Source organism: Myxocyprinus asiaticus, chromosome 6, assembly GCF_019703515.2.
Source record: "Myxocyprinus asiaticus isolate MX2 ecotype Aquarium Trade chromosome 6, UBuf_Myxa_2, whole genome shotgun sequence".
Classification (NCBI taxonomy): Eukaryota; Metazoa; Chordata; class Actinopteri; order Cypriniformes; family Catostomidae; genus Myxocyprinus; species Myxocyprinus asiaticus.
This window is the reverse complement of record NC_059349.1, coordinates 52,170,324-52,193,526: the sequence shown is the minus strand read 5'-3', so window position 1 is coordinate 52,193,526 and position 23,203 is coordinate 52,170,324. Positions and strand designations below refer to the sequence as shown.

The window sequence follows — 23,203 nt, the reverse complement described above, 5'->3', positions numbered from 1 at the left end:
TAACTATACTTCGACTCACAGACTGTTCACAATTTAAAATAAAGTGATTCTGTATACACGACTACACCTTTTCCTTACGTAATTAAAAGAAAACAATACCACATGTAACATTATTAAATAGCACGACACCAGAAATATACATCAAAAACAACCAGTCTTTGTGTACCACTTTTAAGGAATACACCGATCAGCCACAACATTAAAACCACCTGTCTAAAATTGTGCCACCAAAACAGCGCCAACCCGCATCTCATAATAGCATTCAGAGATGATATTCTTCTCACCACAATTGTACAGAGTGGTTATCTGAGTTACCGCAGACTTTATCAGTTCAAACCAGTCTGGCCATTCTCTGTTGACCTCTCTCATCAACAAGGCATTTCCATCCACAGAACTGCCGCTCACTGGATGTTTTTTGTTTTTGGCACCATTCAGAGTAAATTCTAGAGACTGTTGTGTGTGAAAATCCAAGAAATACTCAAACCAGCCCGTCTGGCACCAACAATCATCCATGCGATTATCTAATCAGCCAATCGTGTGGCAGCAGTGCATAAATAGGGCAGATACGGTTCAGGAGCTTCAGTTAATGTTCACATCAACCATCAGAATGGGGAAAAATGTGATCTCAGTGATTTTGAGCGTGGCATGATTGTTGGTGCCAGATGGGTTGGTTTGAGTATTTCTGTAACTGCTGATCTCCTGGGATTTTCATACACAACAGTCTCTAGAATTTACTCTGAATGGAGCCAAAAACAAAAAACATCCAGTGAGCAGCAGTTCTGTGGATGGAAACACCTTGTTGATGAGAGAGGTCAACAGAGAATGGCCAGACTGGTTTGAACTGATAAAGTCTACGGTAACTCAGATAACCACTCTGTACAATTGTGGTGAGAAGAATATCATCTCAGAATGCTATTCAGAGATGTGGGTTGGCGCTGTTTTGACAGCACGAGGGGGACCTACACAATATTAGGCAGATGATTTTAATGTTGTGGCTGATTCCGGGTTCAATACAAGTTAAGCTCAATAAAGAGCATTTGTGGCATAATATCGATTACCACAAAAAATTATTTTGACTTGTCCCTCCTTTAAAAAAAAGGATGAAAGTAAATGAAGACAATCCGTAAATGTTAAAATACTCACTGTTTCAAAAGTATAGCCACAAGATGTAAACATTATATGTGTTAACATGATTTTGTCATGACGATGTAAACCCTGTAATCTAGTAAATGGTGCCATGCTGGTATTTCCCTGATATTTCCATACTAACATCATGTTAACACGTATAATGTTTACATCTTGCGGCTATATTTTTGAAACAGTGAGTATTTTAACATTTAAGGATTAAACCCATTCACTTCCATTGTAAGTGCCTCACTATAACAACGAATTTAGCTTCTTTATATATATATGAATGGGGTATGGAGTCAAAATAATTTTTGTGGTAATTAACTTTATGCAACAAATGCTGTCGACTGAGCTTAACTTGTATTGAACCTCGACCATTCCTTTAAGTGTTACATGGAAGTCAATGGCTCGTGTTAAAGTCAACATGAAATAGTGTTTGCAACCCATTTACTTTAGTTATGTGGCGTATTTCCGAGTGTAACAGGATATACAATGAGACAAAAATGTAGGCCGGGAGATTTATTTCATTAATTGTGAATTAATTAGACTGTGACAAGTGGGCGTTTCATACCAGAATAGAACCAGAAGTTTGTAGTAAGGGCTTGTAAAATAAGAGGGATATGAATTAAAAAAAGGAAAGCCATTTCAGAGGCGGAAATAACGTGAACTTATGAATCATGCAAAATAAGACCAAAAATGTGTATTAAAAAGTAAATAAGCTCAATTTCATGTTGACCTTAAACTTTACTGTGTATTACAAGTGTAAACACACAGAAAACTCTCACGGCCGAGTCACACAGGAAGAGAATTCTTTAAAACCAGGACTGACTCCACTTTTCACAAAAGGAGAAAACACTAATATACTCATTAACACACACGCACTCGAGGAGGCGAGTCATTCTGTCTGCTAACACAAACCTCCTTCATAATCATCATCTTCTTCAGCTGGTGGGGGCGCTCCACTGCCCCCTTGTGGAGCAACGGTAGATTTCTTCTTCTTACCACCTCCCCCGCCTGGCACCTTCAGAGAGATGGCCAACTTGGCATACTGTACAAACAGAGTGGAAAGGGAACTATTATCACCACTACAGGTATTTTATCCACCTTTAGACTCCCAAATGTGTCACAGCCTTTTACAGATACATATTGGTCATTTTATGATACATACAAGGTCTGAGTAATTCCACAATTCATGTATAAAAAAATAAAATAAGTACAAATACTTAAAAGTGTCAAATATTGGGGGCCTGGGTAGCTCAGCGAGTATTGACGCTGACTACCACACCTGGAGTCGTGAGTTCGAATCCAGGGTGTGCTGAGTGACTCCAGCCAGGTCTCCTAAGCAACCAAATTGGCCCAGTTGCAAGGGAGGGTAGAGTCACATGGGTTAACCTCCTCATGGTCGCGATTAGTGGTTCCCGCTCTCAATGGAGCACGTGGTGAGTTGTGCGTGGATCGCGGAGAGTAGCATGAGCCTCCACATGCTGTGAGTCTCCACGGTGTCATGCACAACGTGCCATGTAATAAGATGCGCGAACTGACGGTCTCAGAAGCGGAGTCAACTGAGACTTGTCCTCCGCCACCCGGATTGAGGTGAGTAACTGCGCCATCATGAAGACCTACTAAGTAGTGGGAATTGGGTATTCCAAATTGGGAGAAAAGGGGATACAAAAATAAATAATAATAATTTAAAACGAATTTAAAAAAAAAAAAGTGTCAAATATTTAATATATAAGTGTAAATATGAGCTACTTTTAATTTTTTATTGATAATATTGATGTATGCTATTTAATCCTCTAGAATAAGAATCAAAATGAGCTTTATTGCCAAGTATGCTTACACATACAAGGAATCTGTCTTGGTGAAAAAGCGTCCTGTGCACAAACTATACAAGACAGAGATAAAAAAAAATAGAACAAAAATAAGAAGCGAATAGAAAATATAAGTATATATAGAAATACGCAATAAGACAAAAAAAATATATATATATATATACACTGTAAGTATGTACAAATACAAATCTGTTATATACAGATAGTGCAAGGGAATGTAATGGCAGAAGAGGTAGGATATGTTGGATAAACATAAATAGCCTAAGCTGTGTATTGCACATAATTGTTGCTCAATGGGGCAGTTTTAACTGTTCATGAGATGGATAGCCTGGGGGAAAAAACTGTTCCTGTGCCTGACGGTTCTGGTGCTCAGAGCTCTGAAGCGTCGGCCAAAAGGCAACTGTTCAAAAAGGTAGTGGGCAGGATAAGTGGGGTCTAGAGTGATTTTTCCAGCCCTTTTCCTCAATCTGGAAGTGTATAGTTCTTGAAGGGAGGGCAGGGGGCAACCTATCATCCGCTCAGCAGTCCGAACTGTCCTTTGTAGTCTTCTGATATCTGATATAATGCTGAACCAAACCAGACAGTTATTGAAGTGCAGAGGACAGACTCAATGACTGCTGAGTAGAACTGTATCAGCAGCGCCTGTGGCAGGTTGAACTTCCTCAACTGGTGAAGGAAGTACAACCTCTGCTGGGCCTTTTTCACAATGGAAGTCAATGTGGGTCTCCCACTTCAGGTCCTGTGAGATGGTAGAGCCCAGGAACCTGAATGACTCCACTGCTGCCACAGTGCTGTTTAGAATGGTGAGCGGGGTCAGTGTTGGGGTGTTCCTTCTAAAGTCCACTATCATCTCCACTGTTTTGAGCATGTTCAGCTCCAGGTTGTTTTGACTGCACCAGACAGACAGCTGTTCAACCATCCTGGATGAGGCCGATGACAGTAGTGTCATCTGCAAACTTCAGGAGCTTGACAGATGGGTCATTGGTGGTGCAGTCATTTGTGTAGAGGGAGAAGAGTAGTGGGGAGAGCACACATCCCTGGGGAGCACCAGTGCTGAAAGTGAATTTCCTATCTGTCAGAAAGCTGGTGATCCACTGACAGATAGACGTGGGAACAGAGAGTTGGTTTAATTTATTCTGGAGTATAGCTGGGATGATGGTGTTGAAAGCCGAACTGAAGTCCAAAAAAGGATCCTTGCATATGTCCCTGGTCTGTACAGTACATTACTTTCTACACAAAAATAAGTAACTGAATGAAGCGTTAAGGCCAAAGGGCCTTAAGTCTATCTTAGCCATAACTTACTAAACATCTTATTTTTGTGTTGAAGTAATGTACAGTAATTAATACTCAATTTCAGAGATCCATCATAAATCAAGTTTAATACATTTTCTATAAAAAACAACTTGACCCCCTGTTCTAAAGTGAAAATTTTACCTATTAAACTCATTGGTTTGTTTTGCATTTATTAGGTGGTATTCAAGCTTATTTAAATATATTAAGACAGTAATTATGACTAATTGAAATTGGTTTTACTAATAAATTGCTATAATTTTGTATTAAAGACAACTTGAACCCCTGTTATAAAGTTGTATTTTAGCCTATTCAAATTTTGGATTGTTTTACACTTGTAAGGTGGCATTTTAAGTTAATTATTAGTACTGGTTTTAATAAATTGTTACTAAAGAACTACTACTAATGAACTAATTTCATTCAATGAAATTAATCTTAAATTAAGACAATTTGATTAATTTGTCAATTTGTTTATTTTAACATTTATTAGGTGTTTACAGTATTTGCAGTAAACTAAAAACAAAGTTCAGTTTTATTTTAATTGAAACAACAACAACAAAAATGAAGATTTTAGTAATTTATTAGTAATAGATTTGAAAGGCCAATACTAATTAGCCTTAATTACTGGCTTAAAATTGTTTAGTAAACTTGAAATTTGACCTCTGAAACAGAGCATTAATACATTGCTTTCTATACAAAAATAAGACATTCAATAAGCTGTAAATTATGGCTAAGATAGCCTTAGTCTACATTGAGTTAATTATTAATTACTGGCTTATTCATGCCTAACTAGTGCATTATTGTGGACCCTTAAAATAAAGTGTTACTCAACAAAGTTGTAAAATTAGATATAACTTTACACAGAAAAAGTGTGATTTTTTTTCATACTAAAATCATTTAAAAAAACTTATTGATTGCATCTTGTGGCTATACTTTTGAAACAGTCAGTTTTTTAATGTTTACGGATCGGCCCCATTCACTTCCATTGTAAGTGCCTCACTGTAACCCAGATTTTTGTTTCTTTTAAACAAAAGGAGGGACGAGTCAAAATAATTTATTGTGGTAATTAACATTATGCCACAAATGCTGTTGATTGAGCTTTACTTGTATTAAACCGAAATATTCCTTTAAGTGTAACCAAATCATCCATATGTTGTCACAAATACCAGCTTAATGACTTTCTGTGATCTGCACATTTATTATTGTTCTGTTTAGTGTGATGAATGTTGTCAAGTACTCACATCATTGTCCATGTACTTGAGTAAAGGCGAGTTACACACACGCACCAGATCGTCCTCATCTTGCTCATCATATGCCGCCAGTAATGTCTCCATTGAAACGCAATCCTCGCTGCCACTGAAGCCCGGGAGACTCGAGAGAGGTAACACAACAATACATGATTATGCTTGCATATACTATGCAATCTCTTATACTTAGACTTTCAATGAAAATCAGTTTCATAAGCTTTCAGAAGCTTTTTGGAGGAGTTCCCATATTCATTTCCAGAAACTGTAGTAGCTAACCATGGTATTTTGGTGGAAATTATAGTTACCTTGGTAAATCTAAAGTATGTAAGGAACAGTATTTGTATGGTGCATCAAGAGTAAAAAAGCTATCGTGTGACTTCAGAAGACTTGGAATATATGAGTCATATTGACTACTTCTATGGCACTTTTTTTGACAGCCTCATTATTTGGAAAAGAGCAGCCTAGACATTCCTTTTGTGTTCCACAAAATAAAGAAAGTCATCCAGGTTTGGAATGACATGAGGGTGAGTAAAGGACCTACCTTAAGAGAACTATCCCTCAAATTAGATAAACAAGAACAATTGTTTTGTTATTTATTTGAATTCATTGGAAGAATATTGCAAAGTAACACAGTTTCGCAGTCATACCTGTAACTTTCTCTCACACACTTGTCTGCAGCCACAAAGTCACCTCTGTGGAGATGAACGAGCACCTGTGCGATAGTTTTCTGCAGATAACAACAATAAACATCCAGTGAATTAAACCATCTGTTGAAATTACTAGAAAATTATTGAAAACTAAGATGTTTTAGTGGACTAATTTGTATTGTCAGTGGCTACAGATCGCAACAGTACCCGCAAAAATGTATTTGAAAATCAGACACAAATACAAAGTTACTAGACTGTGTTATTAACATCTTTCATGAGGGAATGAACCTTCTATTCCATGAAGCACTGCGAATGACGTAATCGAATAAAAAACAATGGAAAAACATAAAACTATTCATTTAAAGTTTGTGATTAGTATAGAATTATTGAAACAATATATTTGAAAATGTAATTGACTTAGGAAGAAAATCAATATTTGGTGGAATAACCCTGATTTTCAATCACAGCTTTCATGCGTCTTGGCATGCTCTCCACCAGTCTTTCACATTGCTGTTGGGTGATTTTATGCCACTCCTGGTGCAAAAATTCAAGCAGCTCAGCTTTGTTTGATGGCTTGTGGCCATCCATCTTCCTCTTGATCAGATTCCAGAGGTTTTCAATGGGGTTCAGGTCTGGAGATTGGGCTGGCCATGACAGGGTCTTGATCCGGTGGTCCTCCATCCACACCTTGATTGACCTGGCTGTGTGGCTTGGAGCATTGTTCTGCTGGAAAAACCAATCCTCAGAGTTGGGGAACATTGTCAGAGCAGAAGGAAGCAAGTTTTCTTCCAGGATAACCTTGTACATGGCTTGATTCATGCGTCCTTCACAGAGACGAATCTGCCCAATTCCAGCCTTGCTGAAGCACCCCCAGATCATCACTGATCCTCTACCTGGCCGTCTAATGGTTAGACGGAGACCTGGAGAGGCCTTCAAGCCACAGTGTCTCGCACCCACTGTGAAATTTGGTGGAGGATCGGTGATTGTACTAAAGTTAAAATAAATTATTACTGTAAAATATTATCTCCAAATATATTGATTTTGCCTTTACACATTAGTTTTTACTGTTAAAACCTATGGCTGTCAATGGAATAAAATAATCATAATTAACCTCTTAAATTCTGAGGACCCATCCGCACAAAAAACGTTTACGCTTAAAACGTTCAAGTCCCCGTATACATAAGTCAGGCATATGTGGTATCATTTGAAAGCTTAGAATCTGAACTTTTCACAAACGTCTCATTTATGCACCAATAACTAATGCTGTAAGCCCCAAATAGCTAAAAACTTTATATCTGCTTTTACCTTAGGAAGTTCTTTAAAAAAATTAGCTATTGTTTACTTTTGTATGAGCTTGCTTGTGTGAATAATCAAATGTTATATCTTAGATGTCATGCATGCTAAACAAATCATCAGAAATATATGTTACCGACTATTAATGATAAAATGTTATATATCACAAAGGGGAGAATCTCAGCTTCCTAATGACACCTAGATTGAGCTTCTAGTCCACTCAGAGGCCGAGATATTCGATGAAAAAATAGGGGTGGTGCATGAACTGAAAATTAGACTGAACGTCTATGGACGAACACATCTGCAATGGCTAAAATGCATTATAGCACCACTTACATTTCAAATCAGCATTTTGTGATGGAAGGTGATAGAGGAAAAATATTTTTTCTAGTCCTTCCTGCCATCTATTGGAATAAAATAAGACTATTTGTAGGGAGATGGGGTGAACGGAACCAAAATTACATGCTTACAAATTTAGGACAAGAAAAAAGATTTTTGTGAAAAATAACTTTCTGTTTATCACAAGATTATAAACACATACAATATAATTTATGAATAATTTAGTCTTTTTTTTATTATTTGAGGGCTTCTCTGAAAAATGAGACCAATTTTTTGCAATTATTCCACAGTATGTGTAAATGGTGAGCTTTTAAATTTGAGTGTGAGAAATTGCTGGCGGCAGCCCAAAACTGCTTCAGAGTGTCTCGTGATTTCCAACCAGTCTTCAAAGCAGAATAAAACAGTAATAATGTCAAATTTGTAATGTCAAACTTTTTTCCAGCTACATTTTTACACTTTTATTTGTTAATTTTCTGAAGACCCCCTTGTGGCCCGCTGGGTTTGAAAACCCCTGGCTTACTGCACCATTATTCTCTCTCTGTGACATAAAATACAGTTGAATGTATAAATATGTACCTTAAAGCAGGTGGGGTAGTTCTCAATTTCCTTATACATGTTCTTCTCTTTCTGAAGGGAAACAGCTGCTTCATCCAACCTGTGGACAATAACAAACAATGTAAAAAACTCATACTGTAAATGTAAGGTCAACAGGTACCAAATGAAAACATCAGATTCATGGGCTTAGAGATGAGATTCCACCATGAGTCCAAAAATAATTGTGAACGTATTGTGAACGCACCAGGGAGCAGAACGTAACATTTTTTAATAAATGATTCCTTAAATTTGGCCTATCCATCACAGAAAGCTATCGTATGGCTTCAGAAGACTTGGAATATAGTGCACAAGTCATGTGAACAAGTTTTATGGTACTTTTATCATGCTGTTTTATTCTTTATGGACCTTGCCAGCTACTGGTCACCATTCACTCTTGGTGTGAACATTTTTAACCTCTTCTGTTGTGTTTCACAGACTAAAGAATATGGAAGTATATTAATGACAAATGTCTTTGAAACAAAAAAGCACACTGAATTGCAGTAACTGTAAAATAAACGCATCGCATTAACAGTGGTTGCATTTTTTGGGGAATGAAATTTCATCTGGTTTTATATTTTTTTTTATTATTCATCTTTATTATTCAACAGGTAATATTCGGTCCATTATATTTTGTTTTGCAAATCCGCCTCTAAAATTTCAGCGGTTAAAATTAGGTTGGAAATCCAACATTGCAATAGAGTGTTGATGAAGATCAAGAGCAACATGGAGAGAACCTGGACAATTGCCAGTTTTGATAAATAAATTAAACTTTATTAATCTTGACAATAAACAATAAAGTCATTTTAAACAGTTTTTTTTTTTTTTTTTTAGTTTGACATGCAGAATGTGATAAGTTTTATTTGGTGAGGACCTTTCCCTGTTGCGCTTGGTCTTCATCAATTGAAATATTTACAGATTAAATATAAAAAAGGGAAAAAATGTCTGCACTCAAACTAGGAAAACCCTCACATCAATTTATTTATACAGAGGTCCCAACAGATCAAAAAATGTGCAAAACATGCCAAGTGCAGTAGCAAAATGTTTTCGGGATCACCCATTTATCAGTGCTAAATACCTATAAGCAACACACCTGCAATCATTTATAGTACAAGCTTTTACCTTTTACAAGCTTTTTATAATTATTATAATTATAATTAATTATAATTATACCGTAAACATTCTAATATTGGGTATAACAGGACAGCCAGTCGAAAAGATGTAGTTTTATACATCCAAAGAGGCATAGCTTGTATACACACACACATACATATACATATATATATATATATATATATATATCACAGAATATACTGTCTGGCCAAAAAAAAAAGTTAATATTTCGTTGGACCACCTGTAGCTTTGATTACGGTGTGCATTCGTCATGGCATTGTTTCGACAACCTTATGCAATGTCACAGAATTTATCTCCGTCCAGAGTCGCATTAATTTTTGCCCGAGATCTCGTATTGATGACGGGAGAGTCGAACCACTCTGTAAAGTCTTCTCCAGCACATCCCAAAGACTTTCAGTGGGGTTAAGGTCAGGACTCTGTGGTGGCCAATTCATGTGTGAAAATGATTCCTCATGCTCCCTGAATCACTCTTTCACAATTTGAGCCTGATGAATCTTGGCATTCTTGTCCTGGAATATGCCCGTGCCGTCTGGAAATAAAAAAATCCATTGATGGGATAACCTGGTTATTCAGTACATTCAGGTAGTCAGCTGATTGTTTTTTAATTTTATTGCCGCACAACGTTTGCTGAGCCTAGACCTGACCAACTGAAGCAACCTCAGATCATAACACTGCCTCGAGAGGCTTGTACAGTGGGCACTCTGCATGACGGGCGCATCGCTTCATGCGCTTCCCTTCTTACCCTGACGCACCCATCACTTTGGATGCTCCACAGTCCAATCATTATACTCCACAGCAAATTGAAGTCATTTTTTCCAATTATCCTCACTATCAAGTGGCTTTCTTGTGGCCACACAGCTGTTTAGTCACAATCCTGTAAGTTCTCGTCGCATTATGTAACTGGAAATGCTCTTAATTTCACTATTAATCATAGCTGCGAGTTCTACTGTCAATTTTTTACAATGTGACTTCACCATGTGTTTTAGTGATCTCCGATCACGATCATTCAGTATTTTTTTCCGATCACATTTCTTCTGCGAAGCTGACGGTTCACCACTATACTTCCAGGTTTTAATAATGCGTTGGACAGTTCTTAACCCAATTTCAGTGATTTCAGCAATCTCCTTAGTTGTTTTCTTTGCTTGATGCAGGCCAATAATTTGCCCCTTCTGAAACACAGTAACATTGTGATGAAGAGGAGGGTGTGGCCGGGCCGTGATGGAGCACGGCCGGTGCTGAATCAGCTGAACAGCAGGAGAGCGAGATAAAGGGCGGCCGGAGGCGCCGGTTCGAGAGAAAGAGACGCACACAGCTGCGCTGCACATTTGTTTATGTTGGTTTTCAGTTTACCATTAAACTTTATGCTTACTGTTCAGCCAAACAAAAATGTCCACGACCACGGGATACGTCTTCTGACATGGTTGTTTAAGAATGAGAAGCTACACACTGCATCAGTTATGGTTAAAAGAATTGTTGCCAGCTGAAACATAATTATCACTGCAATAATGATCCAAACAAAGACTCTTAAGTATCTGCTTATTTAAATCCAAACTTTTTTTTTGGCCAGGCAATTTTTTTCTCTTTCATTCACAATTTTTTCACCTTTTTTTTTAGTATAGACTGCAATAAAATTGTAAAATCTTGATATATGTATATATGTATATGTCTGTACAAGCTATGCCTCTTTGGATGTATAAAACTACATCTTTTCGACTGGCTGTCCTGTTATACCCAATATTAGAATGTTAACGGTAAAAGCTTGTACTATAAATAATTGCTGGTGTGTTGCTTATATGTATTTAGCACAGATGAAGGGGTGATCCCAAAAATGTTTGCTACTGCACTTGGCACTTTTTGCAAATTTTTTGATCTGTTGGGGCCTCTGTATATATAAATCGATGTGAGGTTTTACCTAGTTTGAGTGCAGCGTGGTTTGTTATATTGCAGCTTAAATATAAAACCATATGAAACTGCATCCTCAAAAATGCAAGCACTGTTCATGTAATGCATTTACTTTTGTGTTTTAAAGACATCTGTCATTAATATCCTTCCATGGGTTTGGAACAACATGAGGTAAATGTAAATGTAAGTAAATGACAAAATTAGTATTTTTTAGGTGAAGTATTCCTTTAATTCATATTGCTTTAATCCTCACCTGCGCAGTCTCACCAGCAGCCTGGAGGCTTTACCCAGAAGTTCTGCCGCCTGTCTGAGACGATCTTCATTCTGCACACACCAAACACCACTTCAAATGAGATATTAGTGAATATTCAGGACACATCTATAGCATTTAAAACTTGAATGATTAAAGATTATAATCTTATGATTTATGATCATTTATAGCATTATTTCATATTACCGACTGATAAAGAGACACACTGCCAATAACGTGCTTTGTGAATTATGTTTTGCATTTTCTCACCTCAAACACAGATGCTGCTTTCTGGTACAAGTCCACAGCTTTCTCTAGATCAATCGGCTCAACCAGTCTGTAGAAATGGATGTTACTTGTTAACACTGGTAATGGTAAGAAAACCATCATACACCTATTGTATTCACACAATTCAAGGTATGTAAAGAACAAAACTGAAGCATCCATACGGGCAGTTTTCCTTCTACTGAAAAAAATAATAATAACAATAATAATAACAGGTGGCTCTTTTCTGTAATTCCCTTTTATGAATTGAGTAAATCCTAGGAATTATACATTAAATGAATGTATAATTGTATATCTTTGTATATGACTGGTTACCATTTCTGTTCTGTTTTTCACCATTTTTAATCACCTTTTTGCCTTCACTAGTTCATTTTAAAGGGTCCTGCGGTGTGTCAAATGAATTTTTAAAAGTATAAATATCCAATTGAATCGGTATGCTTAAACATTCCTGTTTCAAATAGTTTTAGATGGAATATAGCATGTCACACAACTTCCCAAACTTTTTCATTTCAATTACCTGATCTGATCCACAGACTTCAAAAGCTTCTGTTCGAGATTAAAACAATATAATACAATATAGTCAAAACAACCTATCAAGAAGTGTTTCAAAATATCAATGGTCTGTACACTTACTTCCCAGCCCTGTCCAAAGCCATTCCAGCAGTTCCAGAGGTCCCGTTCTCCACATACATGATGCTGGCCTTCTCTATTAACTGAATGGCTTCAGGCATTTTCTTCATATCCTTTGAGTGCACATGACAGTCATTCACTTACTGTTTCAGTGTAAAGTCTATAAGATTGAGTATTCAGTATTTAACACACCTTTAACATCATGCCTGCTTGTTCATACGCCCTGAGAAGAATAAAGACATGTTTATTATGAGTGAAAACACGGTGAGAGAATATACAGTATGTTAGATGAAATGTGTGATTTCCCATAAAACTGATTTAAACAGATCTATACAACTTTACTAAATATCTAATCTATTAATAATTAGTAAATTATAGACAGTGAGTATCCATACTAACAATGGATAATTAGTAGATTATACAGTAGATACATGTAGATATAGTACAGAAAGGATAGTAAGTCAATTATAGATAGCTATAGTTCAGAATAAAAATGATTAACATCTGTAGTTTAGATAATTAACTATTGAAAAATGTGTAAAGTACAGGTAGCTATAGTTCAGAAAGTTAACTCTGGACAGTTATTAAATTATAAATAGCTGTAGTTTAGAAAATTAACTACAGGTTATTAGTAAATTATAGATACAGTGGCAAGAAAAAGTATGTGAACCCTTTGGAATTAGCTGGTTTTCTGCATTAATTGGTCATATAATGTGATCTCATCTACATCAAAGTCACACATAAAAACAAACAAACAACAACATGCTTAAGCTAACAACACACAAACAACCTTTTATGTCTTTATTGAACACAACTCATTAAACATTCACAGTGCTGTGGTAAAAGTAAGTGAACCCTTGGATTTTATAACTGGTCGATCCTCCTTTGGCAGCAATAATCTCAATCAAGCGTTTCCTGTAGCTGCGGATTAGACCTGCACAACATTCAGAAGGAATTTTGGACCATTCTTCCTTACAGAACTACTTCAGCTCAGTCATATTCTTAGGACGTCTGGTGTGAACAGCTCTCTTGAGGTCATTCCACAGCATCTCTATTGGGTGAAGGTCTGGGCTCTGACTGGGACACTCCAGAAGGTGGATTTTCTTTTTTTGAAGCCATTCTGTAGTGGACTTACTTTGATGTTTAGGGTCATTGTCCTGCTGCATCACCCAACTTCTACTGAGCTTCAGCTGGCACACAGTCACCCTGACATTATCCTGTACGATATCTTGAGAAACTTGGGAATTCATTTTCCTCTTAATGATGGCAAGCGGTCAAGGCCCCGATGAAGCAGAGCAGCCCCAAATCATGATGCTCCCTTCACCGTACTTCAATGTTGGGACGATGTTCTCTTGTTGGTATGCAGTGCCCTTTTTACACCATACATAGTGCTGCGTGTTCTTCCTAAATAATTCAACCTTAGTTTCATCAGCCCACAAAACATTTTCCCAGTAGTGTTGTGGAGCATCAAAGTGGTCTTTGGTAAACTTCAGGTGCACAGCAATGTTTTTGTTGGAAAGCAGCGGCTTCCTTCGTGATGTCCTGCCATGGACACCATACCTGTTTAATGTTTTCTGTATAGTAGACTCATAAACAGAGATGTTAATCAGTTCCAGTGATTCCTTCAAGTCTTTATCTGTCACTCTAGAGTTCTTTTTTACCCCATTGATCATTCTGCGGTGTGCCCTTTGAGTCATCTTGGCTGGACGGCCACTTCTAGGTAGAGTACCCACAGTACTAAATCGTCTCCATTTATAGACAGTTTGTCTAACTGTGGACAGATGAATATCTAAGCTCTTCAAAATAACTTTGTAATACTTTCCAGCTTTATGCAAAGCAACAGTTCTTTTTTTTAGGGGGGGGGGGGGTTTTCCCCTTTTTTCTCCCAATTTGGAATGCCCAATTCCCAATGTGCCTTTAAATCCTCATGGTCGCGTCAGTCAGGGTGGCGGAGGACAAATCCCAGTTGCCTCCACATCTGAGATCGTAAACCCGCGCATCTTATCACGTGGCTTGTTGAGCGTGTTGCCACGGAGACATAGCGCGTGTGGAGGCTTCACGCCATTCACCGCAGCAACCACGCTCAACTCACCACGCGCCCCACCAAGAACTAACTCGAGGAGGTTATGCCATGTGACTCTACCCTCCCTAGCAACCGGGCCAATTTGGTTGCTTAGGAGGCCTGGCTGGAGTCACTCAGCACAACCTGGGATTCAAACTAGCGAACTAGCGAACTCCAGGGGTGGTAGCCAGCATCTTTACCACTGAGCTAGCCAGGCCCTCTAAAGCAGCAGTTCTTGATCATAGGTCTTCTGAGATCACTTTTTTGCACGGCATGGTTCACGTCAGCAGATGCTTCTTGTAAATAGCAAACTTAAAATGTTTGAGTGCTTTTTACAAGTCAAAGTAGCTTTAACCCACACATCCAATCTTGTTTCATTAAGTGGATGCCAGGTTTGCCAACTCCTGACTCTAATCAGCTTTTGTTAACATCATTAGCCTAGTGGTCCACATACTTTTTCCAACCTACACTGTGAATGTTTGAATGATGTATTCAATATGTACAAGAACAATACAATCATTTGTGTTTTATTAGTTAAAACAGATTGCATTTGTTCATTATTGTAACCAAATTACAAGACAAATTCATACATAAATGCAGGTAATTCCAAAGGGTTCACATATTTGTTCTTGCCACTGTAGCTGTAGTTAAATTGATTGATAGTTATTATAGATTAGATAATTACCTATGGATAATTATTAAATTATAGATATTGTTAAGAAATTGAACTATGAATAATTAGTAACGTATAGATGGTTAATGTATTATAGTGTATAATAGAGTGCTATCTATAGATAGTTCATAGGTAATAGTTAATAGATAACATGAACTGTTACTTACTTTGCTGCATGGAAGAGTCTGTGATATTTAGTTAAGTGAATAAAAGTATTTAATGTGACAGAATAAAACCATCTTAAACAAATACTACTCAATCTGAATCTAAACATGTTTGAACATACAATTCTACTTTATAAAAATGTAGCCTAATATTCTATCAGAATATACATTATGGTATATCATCATTCTGTATATGTCATATTTTCATATTGCGTAATTAACATATAAAGTAAAATCAACAGATGAAATAAAACAATTGTCATAAGACTGAAGTGCCCAAATTTTGCTCTAGTTTGGTGGTGTAACAATGTCATTCTGATTCTTTCCGAGTCTGTCCTTTAATAGTAACTGGAAATGCAGAATTGTGTGCTGTTGTGATAAAGAAGGATACGCTTTGTTTTCTGTGTGATATTCGGCCTCCTTCAGATACGCGTCCTTCGCTTGCTCAAATTGCTTCACATTTTTGAAAGCCACAGCTAATAGAACAGAAAACAGACATTATGTAAAAATAAGTAGGCTAAATGTAATATCTCAGGTAAATCAAATATCACAATTTCCTTTATATAAACGGCATCAGTGTTGTCAGTGCAAGATCTCTAACAGTTTATAAGAAAGCTTTATCACCTGCTTTTGCCATCTCTGAAGCGGCTCCATCATAGTCTGGCTTCCATTTAGTCATGCTGGTCTTTAAACTGTGTGAGATAAAACACAATGACATCAGACACATTCTCTCCTGTACCAGACCAGACCCTCTGAGAACCATTCCCAGACCAATACCAACCCCCCCATAACCCACATTCAGACATGTTGGTCCAAGAACCAAGATGTCCATTTTAAACAGTATTGCAGGATTCATTTGAAAAAATCAATAATCAGGTTTCCCCCCTTATTTAGAAGGTTTCTATTTAAAAATAATAATAATACATCCACATAAATTTACAAACCGTTAATTGGAAAACATCCATTTAAACAAAAATACATAATTAAAATATTAATTGGACAACTTGCCCCAACCTGACATTGCCAGTTGACAATGTTTGGTTTTATTGTATTCACTTGTTTAACCTACTGCTATTACAAAAATAATATATTTACATTTAGTTTGGGGGATAAAATTCACTTCTTTTTTTCCTCGATGTCATACAAAACTACTGTAAGACAAAACAAATTTGTGCGATTGGACTCTGAGACATTGTGACAATTAGCCCTGGTCTTATATGATGGGGACAAGAAAATGTACTGCATGGTAGGAATGACCCACATTATCATATTCCCACTGGATAGAGTTTAAGATGCCTTAATATCAACATCAGCACCACAGCAGCTGTCGTCAAGGTAACCTCCAGCACGATTACGCAATCACGGTCGCTGGATAACGCTATATTAATGATGGAGCAACAAAACGCACTTCTGCGACCTTCATCTTCTCACATAATTATCTAGATATGATAACGACCTCCGTCACCTGCCACTCATATAGACAGTTTGATTGACAGCAACACTGAAGCCACAATGCCAGCCAGCAGGAGGCTACTGATAACTCCCGTGTTTGTATGTAACAGTGAAATGAATGAGAATAGATCTGTTCTGTTATAATTCTATGCTCTTGTCTCACCATTTCTCCGCTTTGGCGATGTGCTCGTGCGCCTCGTTGATCTTTTGTGCGGCCATGGCACTCGTTCAGCGGATGAAGAGGACACCAACCCGCTGTTCGGGAGGAGGATGATGATGGACCGCTACGTAGATTATCCTGATTTTCCTTAAGACCTCATCACGTCACGGTGTTTTTCTACGGGAGCCCGAGAGGGAAGCTGAAGTACACCATCTCACACATCTGCGATTCTCTCTCTCTCTCTCTCTCTCTCTCTCTCTCTCTCTCTCTCTCTCTCTCTCTCTCTCTCTCTCTCTAAATGACAACAGTCCAGAATTCAATATAAAAGGAACATAAATAAAAATTAAAATATGTAAAACATAATTTTAGATAATAAAAATATATTACAAAATAATTTGTATAAATATATTTCACTGTAAATATACTGTATAAAGTGCAATATATATATATATATATATATATATAGTACTGTGCAAAAGTCTTAGGCACATAAGATGCTTCACAAAAACATTTATCTTAAGATGGTTATTTATATCTTCAGCTTTAGTGTGTCAATAGGAAATATACATTTTTGACTCCCAAACATTACTTTTGCAAATAGAATAGAATAGAAGAACAGGGAGCCCTGCAACAGATGGCATGGCCCCCACAAAGCTCCCACTGAACATCGTGTCTGTCTGGGATTACATACAGAGACAGAAGCAATTGAGACAGCTGAAATAGATAGAAGAACTGTGGCGAATTCTCCAAGAAGCTTGAAACATCCTATCTGCCAACAACCAAGAAAAACTGTGTCCAGGTGTACCTAGAAGAATTGAGGCTGTTTTAAAGGCAAAGGTGGTCACACCGAATATTGATTTAGCTTTTTTAATGTTTACTGGACTTTGTATGACATTAAATGATAAATGAAAACTATTTATGGCATTATTTTTGAAGACATCCTCACTTTGCAACATTTTTCACAAATGCCTAACACTGTTGTACAGTACTGTATATATATATATATATATATATATATATATATATACAGTCTATTAAAGGATGTAGAAAGGGTATGAAATAAAGGTGTCTAAAGTTAATAGAAAATGTTTTGCTCATAACAGCTATCAAATTGCCTAGTTTTTTAATCACTTATTAATTCACATTTCATTATTTATTAACATCAAACATTGAAAATGTACACATATACAAAAAGTAGGCTATGCACTGTATATATATCCTGTATATGTACTGTATACTACAGTTTAGTTGGGTATAGTAGCTGAAATATTAGTTAAAATCAGTTAAATGGAATATCTTCCCCATTTTTCAATAAATGTGTTAAATTTCCCTAAAATACATTTATTCACACCATATGTGCATTTTCCCTGTCTTAACTGATTATATGTGTTACTGAAATAAAAAACAGGCATTCTATTTTAAATGAAGGTATAAGTCATGTTTTTCACATGTGAAAATGTCATTTTAACCTGAAATGTCTGTAACAAATATGTCCATAGAAAAATATTTCTTTCAGTGTAAAAAATGTATATTTTATAGAAAAAACAGTATAATTTAACATTAATTTCATATATATATATATATATATATAAAAGTGTTACATTTCCCTAAAAATACATTTATTCACAACAAATTTACATTTTCAGCAAATATTGCTCATTGAAAAAATATATTTTATTTATAAAGTTATGTTTTGAACTTTATTTGATGCTACATTTGTGACACAAGATATTGAGTTTATGCTGTACTCATAATATGATGAAACTCAACAAATAATTTTGAGTGTCAAAATGTATCTGGAGTTCAGTAAACTCAAAAGTAAAATTTATTTTTGCTGCTCATTCATTTTACTTCATTAAAATGAAAGCAACTCAGTTTCACTTAGTAAAATACCCTTACTGTAGTAATGTAAAAAGTAAGTTTACTTAATCCATTTGTGTTGGGATTTCTATAACTGTGAAAAAAAAATTACAGAAAAATAATTTAAAAATGCTACAGTAAAAAAACTGGTTAACAGCTGACATATAGAGTAAAAAAAAAAAAAAGATTTTTGTTACATCCCGAGGGACGTATTACTGTTATATCATTGTGATGGTGATATTTAAATGTGGTTTGTGTGTGTTTTGTATCTCCCTGTGCTTTCCTTGTCACTTTCGCTGTCCATTAAGCAGGATAATGAGATCCACCTGCTCATCACTACTCATGAGTTGTCTCAGCAGAGGAATGGAGAGTACAAGAGGCCCACAACTCTCTTCAACTTGGAGAGAGATGCACAGAGAATTATTTTCTCCTGCAAGAGTTATTCTATCTCTTGGTCCCATCCTTACATTTGTTGTTGTGCTAAAGTGAGTAGTGTAACAATCTTGTCATGTGCAGTTGTGTACTGCTTATACTCCTGTTGAAATACTTGACAGATGAATGTGCAATTTCTACACTGTTATTACCCCAGCTTTACTTTGTGTAACCCATTAAGTTGTTTGTTGTGGGATTACTTTAGTAGGGAGGTGGATGCCATTTACTTTTGAAAGATTCTGTTTTCTCCTGTTTTATTTATATGGAGGGAGTTAGGGAAGTGATTTGTGTATACAAAATCTTTTCGATAGGTAAGTTACTTTCTAAACCCTCTAGGAAGAGTGTCTTTTGTTTGTTATTTTGGCCGGTTCCACTCCTGAAGTCTGTGTCTGTTTATCCCACTGTTTTCTTTAATAAATTGTTATATTTTTGCCATCAGGTGTTGTATGTAATTTGTGGTTGCTCTGGGACCTGGAGACAGGACCACTCTTGCACTCTCTCCAAAACATTTGTTACCCACCTTCCCATACCCCTAGACCAAAGGAAGGTGTGCTGAAACATTTTATAAGACAATATATGTAATTTTACAGTAAAATATGATAAAATAAAAAAAACACCAAACACTACATCTAAAAATAGGCTACCATATAATTAACTATAAAATGTACTTAATGTCTAGCAAGAGAATACATACTTTTATGGTAAACTATTATTAAAGTTACATTGAAAAACAATAATTGGGCATTCCCAGAAATCACTGTGTGAGAGATCACAATTCATTATATTTTATGGAAATAGATATGTTTTTGTTTTTTTTTTATCAGTTATGTACATTGACATAAATGTGTTTTATGTAGTTTAGTTAATGCTTATTACATTATTTTAGTGTCACGTGTGTTACCCTGATCGTGTTTTGTGTTTTATAAGTAACACTGTCTCTTCATTCATTATTGATCCTGGAACGGCCACTCTTGATGAAATTTAAGTCATCATGTGGCCTTCTATTGTCTTACATTACAGATAAAAATCAAATAAAAAAGCAGATGAAGTGAAAAACAGATATTTGTAATTCCAGAAGGCTGATAAATTAAAGGTGCACTCTGTAACTTTTGTCTTTGTGTCATCTTGGACTGACACTGACACCTAGTGGCTTGGATGCAGCTTAATTTAAAATCACTAGTTTCCAGTTTTAGATGTTATTGTAGAAATTGAGTATTCACAGTCAGCCATGATTACTTTAATCAGTGAGTGAAAGTGTCCAATAACAGGACGGTTACTGAGATTAAACGAGTAGTATTCAGCTGGTCATGTGATTCTAACATGGCAGCCCCCATGTGTGGACCCTCTCCATGTAGAATAAAACAGCTTTCATAAGGTTACTGATGTGAGTAATGAGTCTTAATTTTAATGTGAGTGGTCATGATTTCCTATAATTCATGCCTTCAGAGTTAAACTTTTTTTAATGAGGAAAAAATTACTGAGTGCACCTTTATGTTTATAATGTTTAATAATATAAAGGGTAGTGAACTGTATATTACCGTATATTTTGTCCCAGCATGCTTTGCATGAGATATGATGGGGAGAGGTCAAATTTAGAGCAATTTTATGTGTTTTTATGTGATATGAATAATAATATGTTGAGATTAAGAAGAGTTTCTATTATGTTGGAGTTTTGTGGGTTACTACTGTGGTGTAGAGTCGAGCTTGAAAGCACCTGAAATGTAAAGTTTCTAGGTCTTAAAATATTAAGTCAAAATGAGTTTAAAATGCATAGTGGAAGCCTACTTTAAGTCTTAGGGTTAAAAAACTGAAATGTATTTGTAAGCGAGGCACAGTAATTACAGTAAAAACATGTTGTTGTTGTTTTAAATGAATGTTCTAACAATGTTATTTCTATTTACAGTCAAAACATGTTTTTTAAATAATGGTCTACAATTGTTTTTTTGTTTTTAATGAACAGTCAAAACATTTAATTTCATTTTATGGTTGAATTATGTTCTTTCAAATTACTCTCTCTCTCTCTCTCTCTCTCTCTCTCTCTCTCTCTCTCTCTCTCTCATATATATATATATATATATATATACACACAGTTGAAGCCAGAAGTTTACATACACATTAGCTAAATACTTTTAAACTCAGTTTTTCACAATTCCTGACATTTAATCATAGAAATCATTCCCTGTCTTAGGTCAGTTAGGATCACTACTTTATTTTACGAATGTGAAATGTCAGAATAAAAGTAGAGAGAATGATTTATTTCAGATTTTCTTTCTTTCATCACATTCCCAGTGGGTCGGAAGTTTTGTGATGGCCACTCCAATACCTTGACTTTGTTGTCTTTAAGCCATTTTGCCACAACTTTGGTGGTATGCTTGGGGTCATTGTCCATTTGGAAGACCCATTTGCAACCGAGCTTTAACTTCCTGGCTGATGTCTTGAGATGCTGCTTCAATATATCCACATAATTTTCCTTCCTCATGATACCATCTATTTTGTGAAGTGCACCAGTCCCTCCTGCAGCAAAGCACCCCCACAACATGATGCTGCCACCCCCATGCTTCACAGTTGGGATGGTGTTCTTCGGCTTGCAAGTCTCACCCTTTTTCCTCCAAACATAACAATTAAATTTTAACATACATTTTTATTTCATCAGACCAGAGGACATTTCTCCAAAAAAGTAAGATCTTTGTCCCCATGTGCACTTGCAAACTGTAGTCTGGCTTTTTTTATGGCAGTTGTGGAGCAGTGGCTTCTTCCTTGCTGAGCAGCCTTTCAGATTATGTCGATATAGGACTCGTTTTACTGTGGATATAGATACTTATCTACCTGTTTCCTCCAGCATCTTTACAAGGTCCTTTGCTGTTGTTCTGGGATTGATTTGCACTTTTTGCACCAAACTATGTTCATCTCTAGGAGACAGAATGTGTCTCCTTCCTGAGCGGTATGATGGCTGTGTGGTCCCATGGTGTTTATACTTGCGTACTATTGTATGTACAGATGAACGTGGTACCTTCAGGCATTTGGAAATTGCTCCCAAGGATGAACCAGACTTGTGGAGGTCCACAATTATTTTTTTTCTGAGGTCTTGGCTGATTTCTTTTGATTTTTCCATGATGTCAAGCAAAGAGGCACTGAGTTTGAAGGTAGGCCTTAAAATACATCCACAGGTACACCTCCAATTCAGTACACCTCCTATCAGAAGCTAATTGGCTAATTGTCTAAAGGCTTGATCATTTTCTGGAATTTTCCAAGCTGCTTAAAGGTACAGATAACTTAGTGTATGTAAACTTCTGACCCACTGGAATTGTGATATAGTCAGTTTAAAGTGAAACAATCTGTCTGTAAACAATTGTTGGAAAAATTACTTGTGTCATGCACAAAGTAGATGTCCTAAACGACTTGCCAAAACTATAGTTTATATACAGGTGCATCTCAATAAATTAGAATGTCGTGGAAAAGTTCATTTATTTCAGTAATTCAACTCAAATTGTGAAACTCGTGTATTAAATAAATTCAGTGCACACAGACTGAAGTAGTTTAAGTCTTTGGTTCTTTTAACTGTGATGATTTTGGCTCACATTTAACAAAAACCCACCAATTCACTATCTCAACAAATTAGAATACATCATAAGACCAATAAAAAAAAAACATATTTAGTGAATTGTTGGCCTTCTGGAAAGTATGTTCATTTACTGTATATGTACTCAATACTTAGTAGGGGCTCCTTTTGCTTTAATTACTGCCTCAATTCGGCGTGGCATGGAGGTGATCAGTTTGTGGCACTGCTGAGGTGGTATGGAAGCCCAGGTTTCTTTGACAGTGGCCTTCAGCT

At 36.4% G+C, this 23,203-nt stretch overlaps 2 protein-coding genes across 2 annotated transcripts; both read right to left on the bottom strand.

Moving 5' to 3' along the window:
• Positions 1–958: 958 nt before the first annotated feature.
• Positions 959–17,287, bottom strand: napgb (N-ethylmaleimide-sensitive factor attachment protein, gamma b). The gene is made up of 12 exons (XM_051700627.1): positions 17,083–17,287; positions 16,092–16,159; positions 15,859–15,943; positions 15,471–15,488; positions 12,761–12,791; positions 12,572–12,681; positions 11,924–11,990; positions 11,657–11,727; positions 8,353–8,431; positions 6,145–6,224; positions 5,492–5,621; positions 959–2,176 (listed from the first exon to the last, which is right to left on the bottom strand). Exons 1-12 carry the CDS (start codon positions 17,136–17,138, stop codon positions 2,036–2,038), a joined length of 936 nt encoding a protein of 311 aa, XP_051556587.1. The 5' UTR covers positions 17,139–17,287; the 3' UTR covers positions 959–2,035.
• LOC127442758 (gamma-soluble NSF attachment protein-like) lies at positions 2,036–17,138 on the bottom strand. The gene is made up of 11 exons (XM_051700927.1): positions 17,083–17,138; positions 16,092–16,159; positions 15,859–15,943; positions 12,761–12,791; positions 12,572–12,681; positions 11,924–11,990; positions 11,657–11,727; positions 8,353–8,431; positions 6,145–6,224; positions 5,492–5,621; positions 2,036–2,176 (listed from the first exon to the last, which is right to left on the bottom strand). Exons 1-11 carry the CDS (start codon positions 17,136–17,138, stop codon positions 2,036–2,038), a joined length of 918 nt encoding a protein of 305 aa, XP_051556887.1.
• Positions 17,288–23,203: the final 5,916 nt, after the last annotated feature.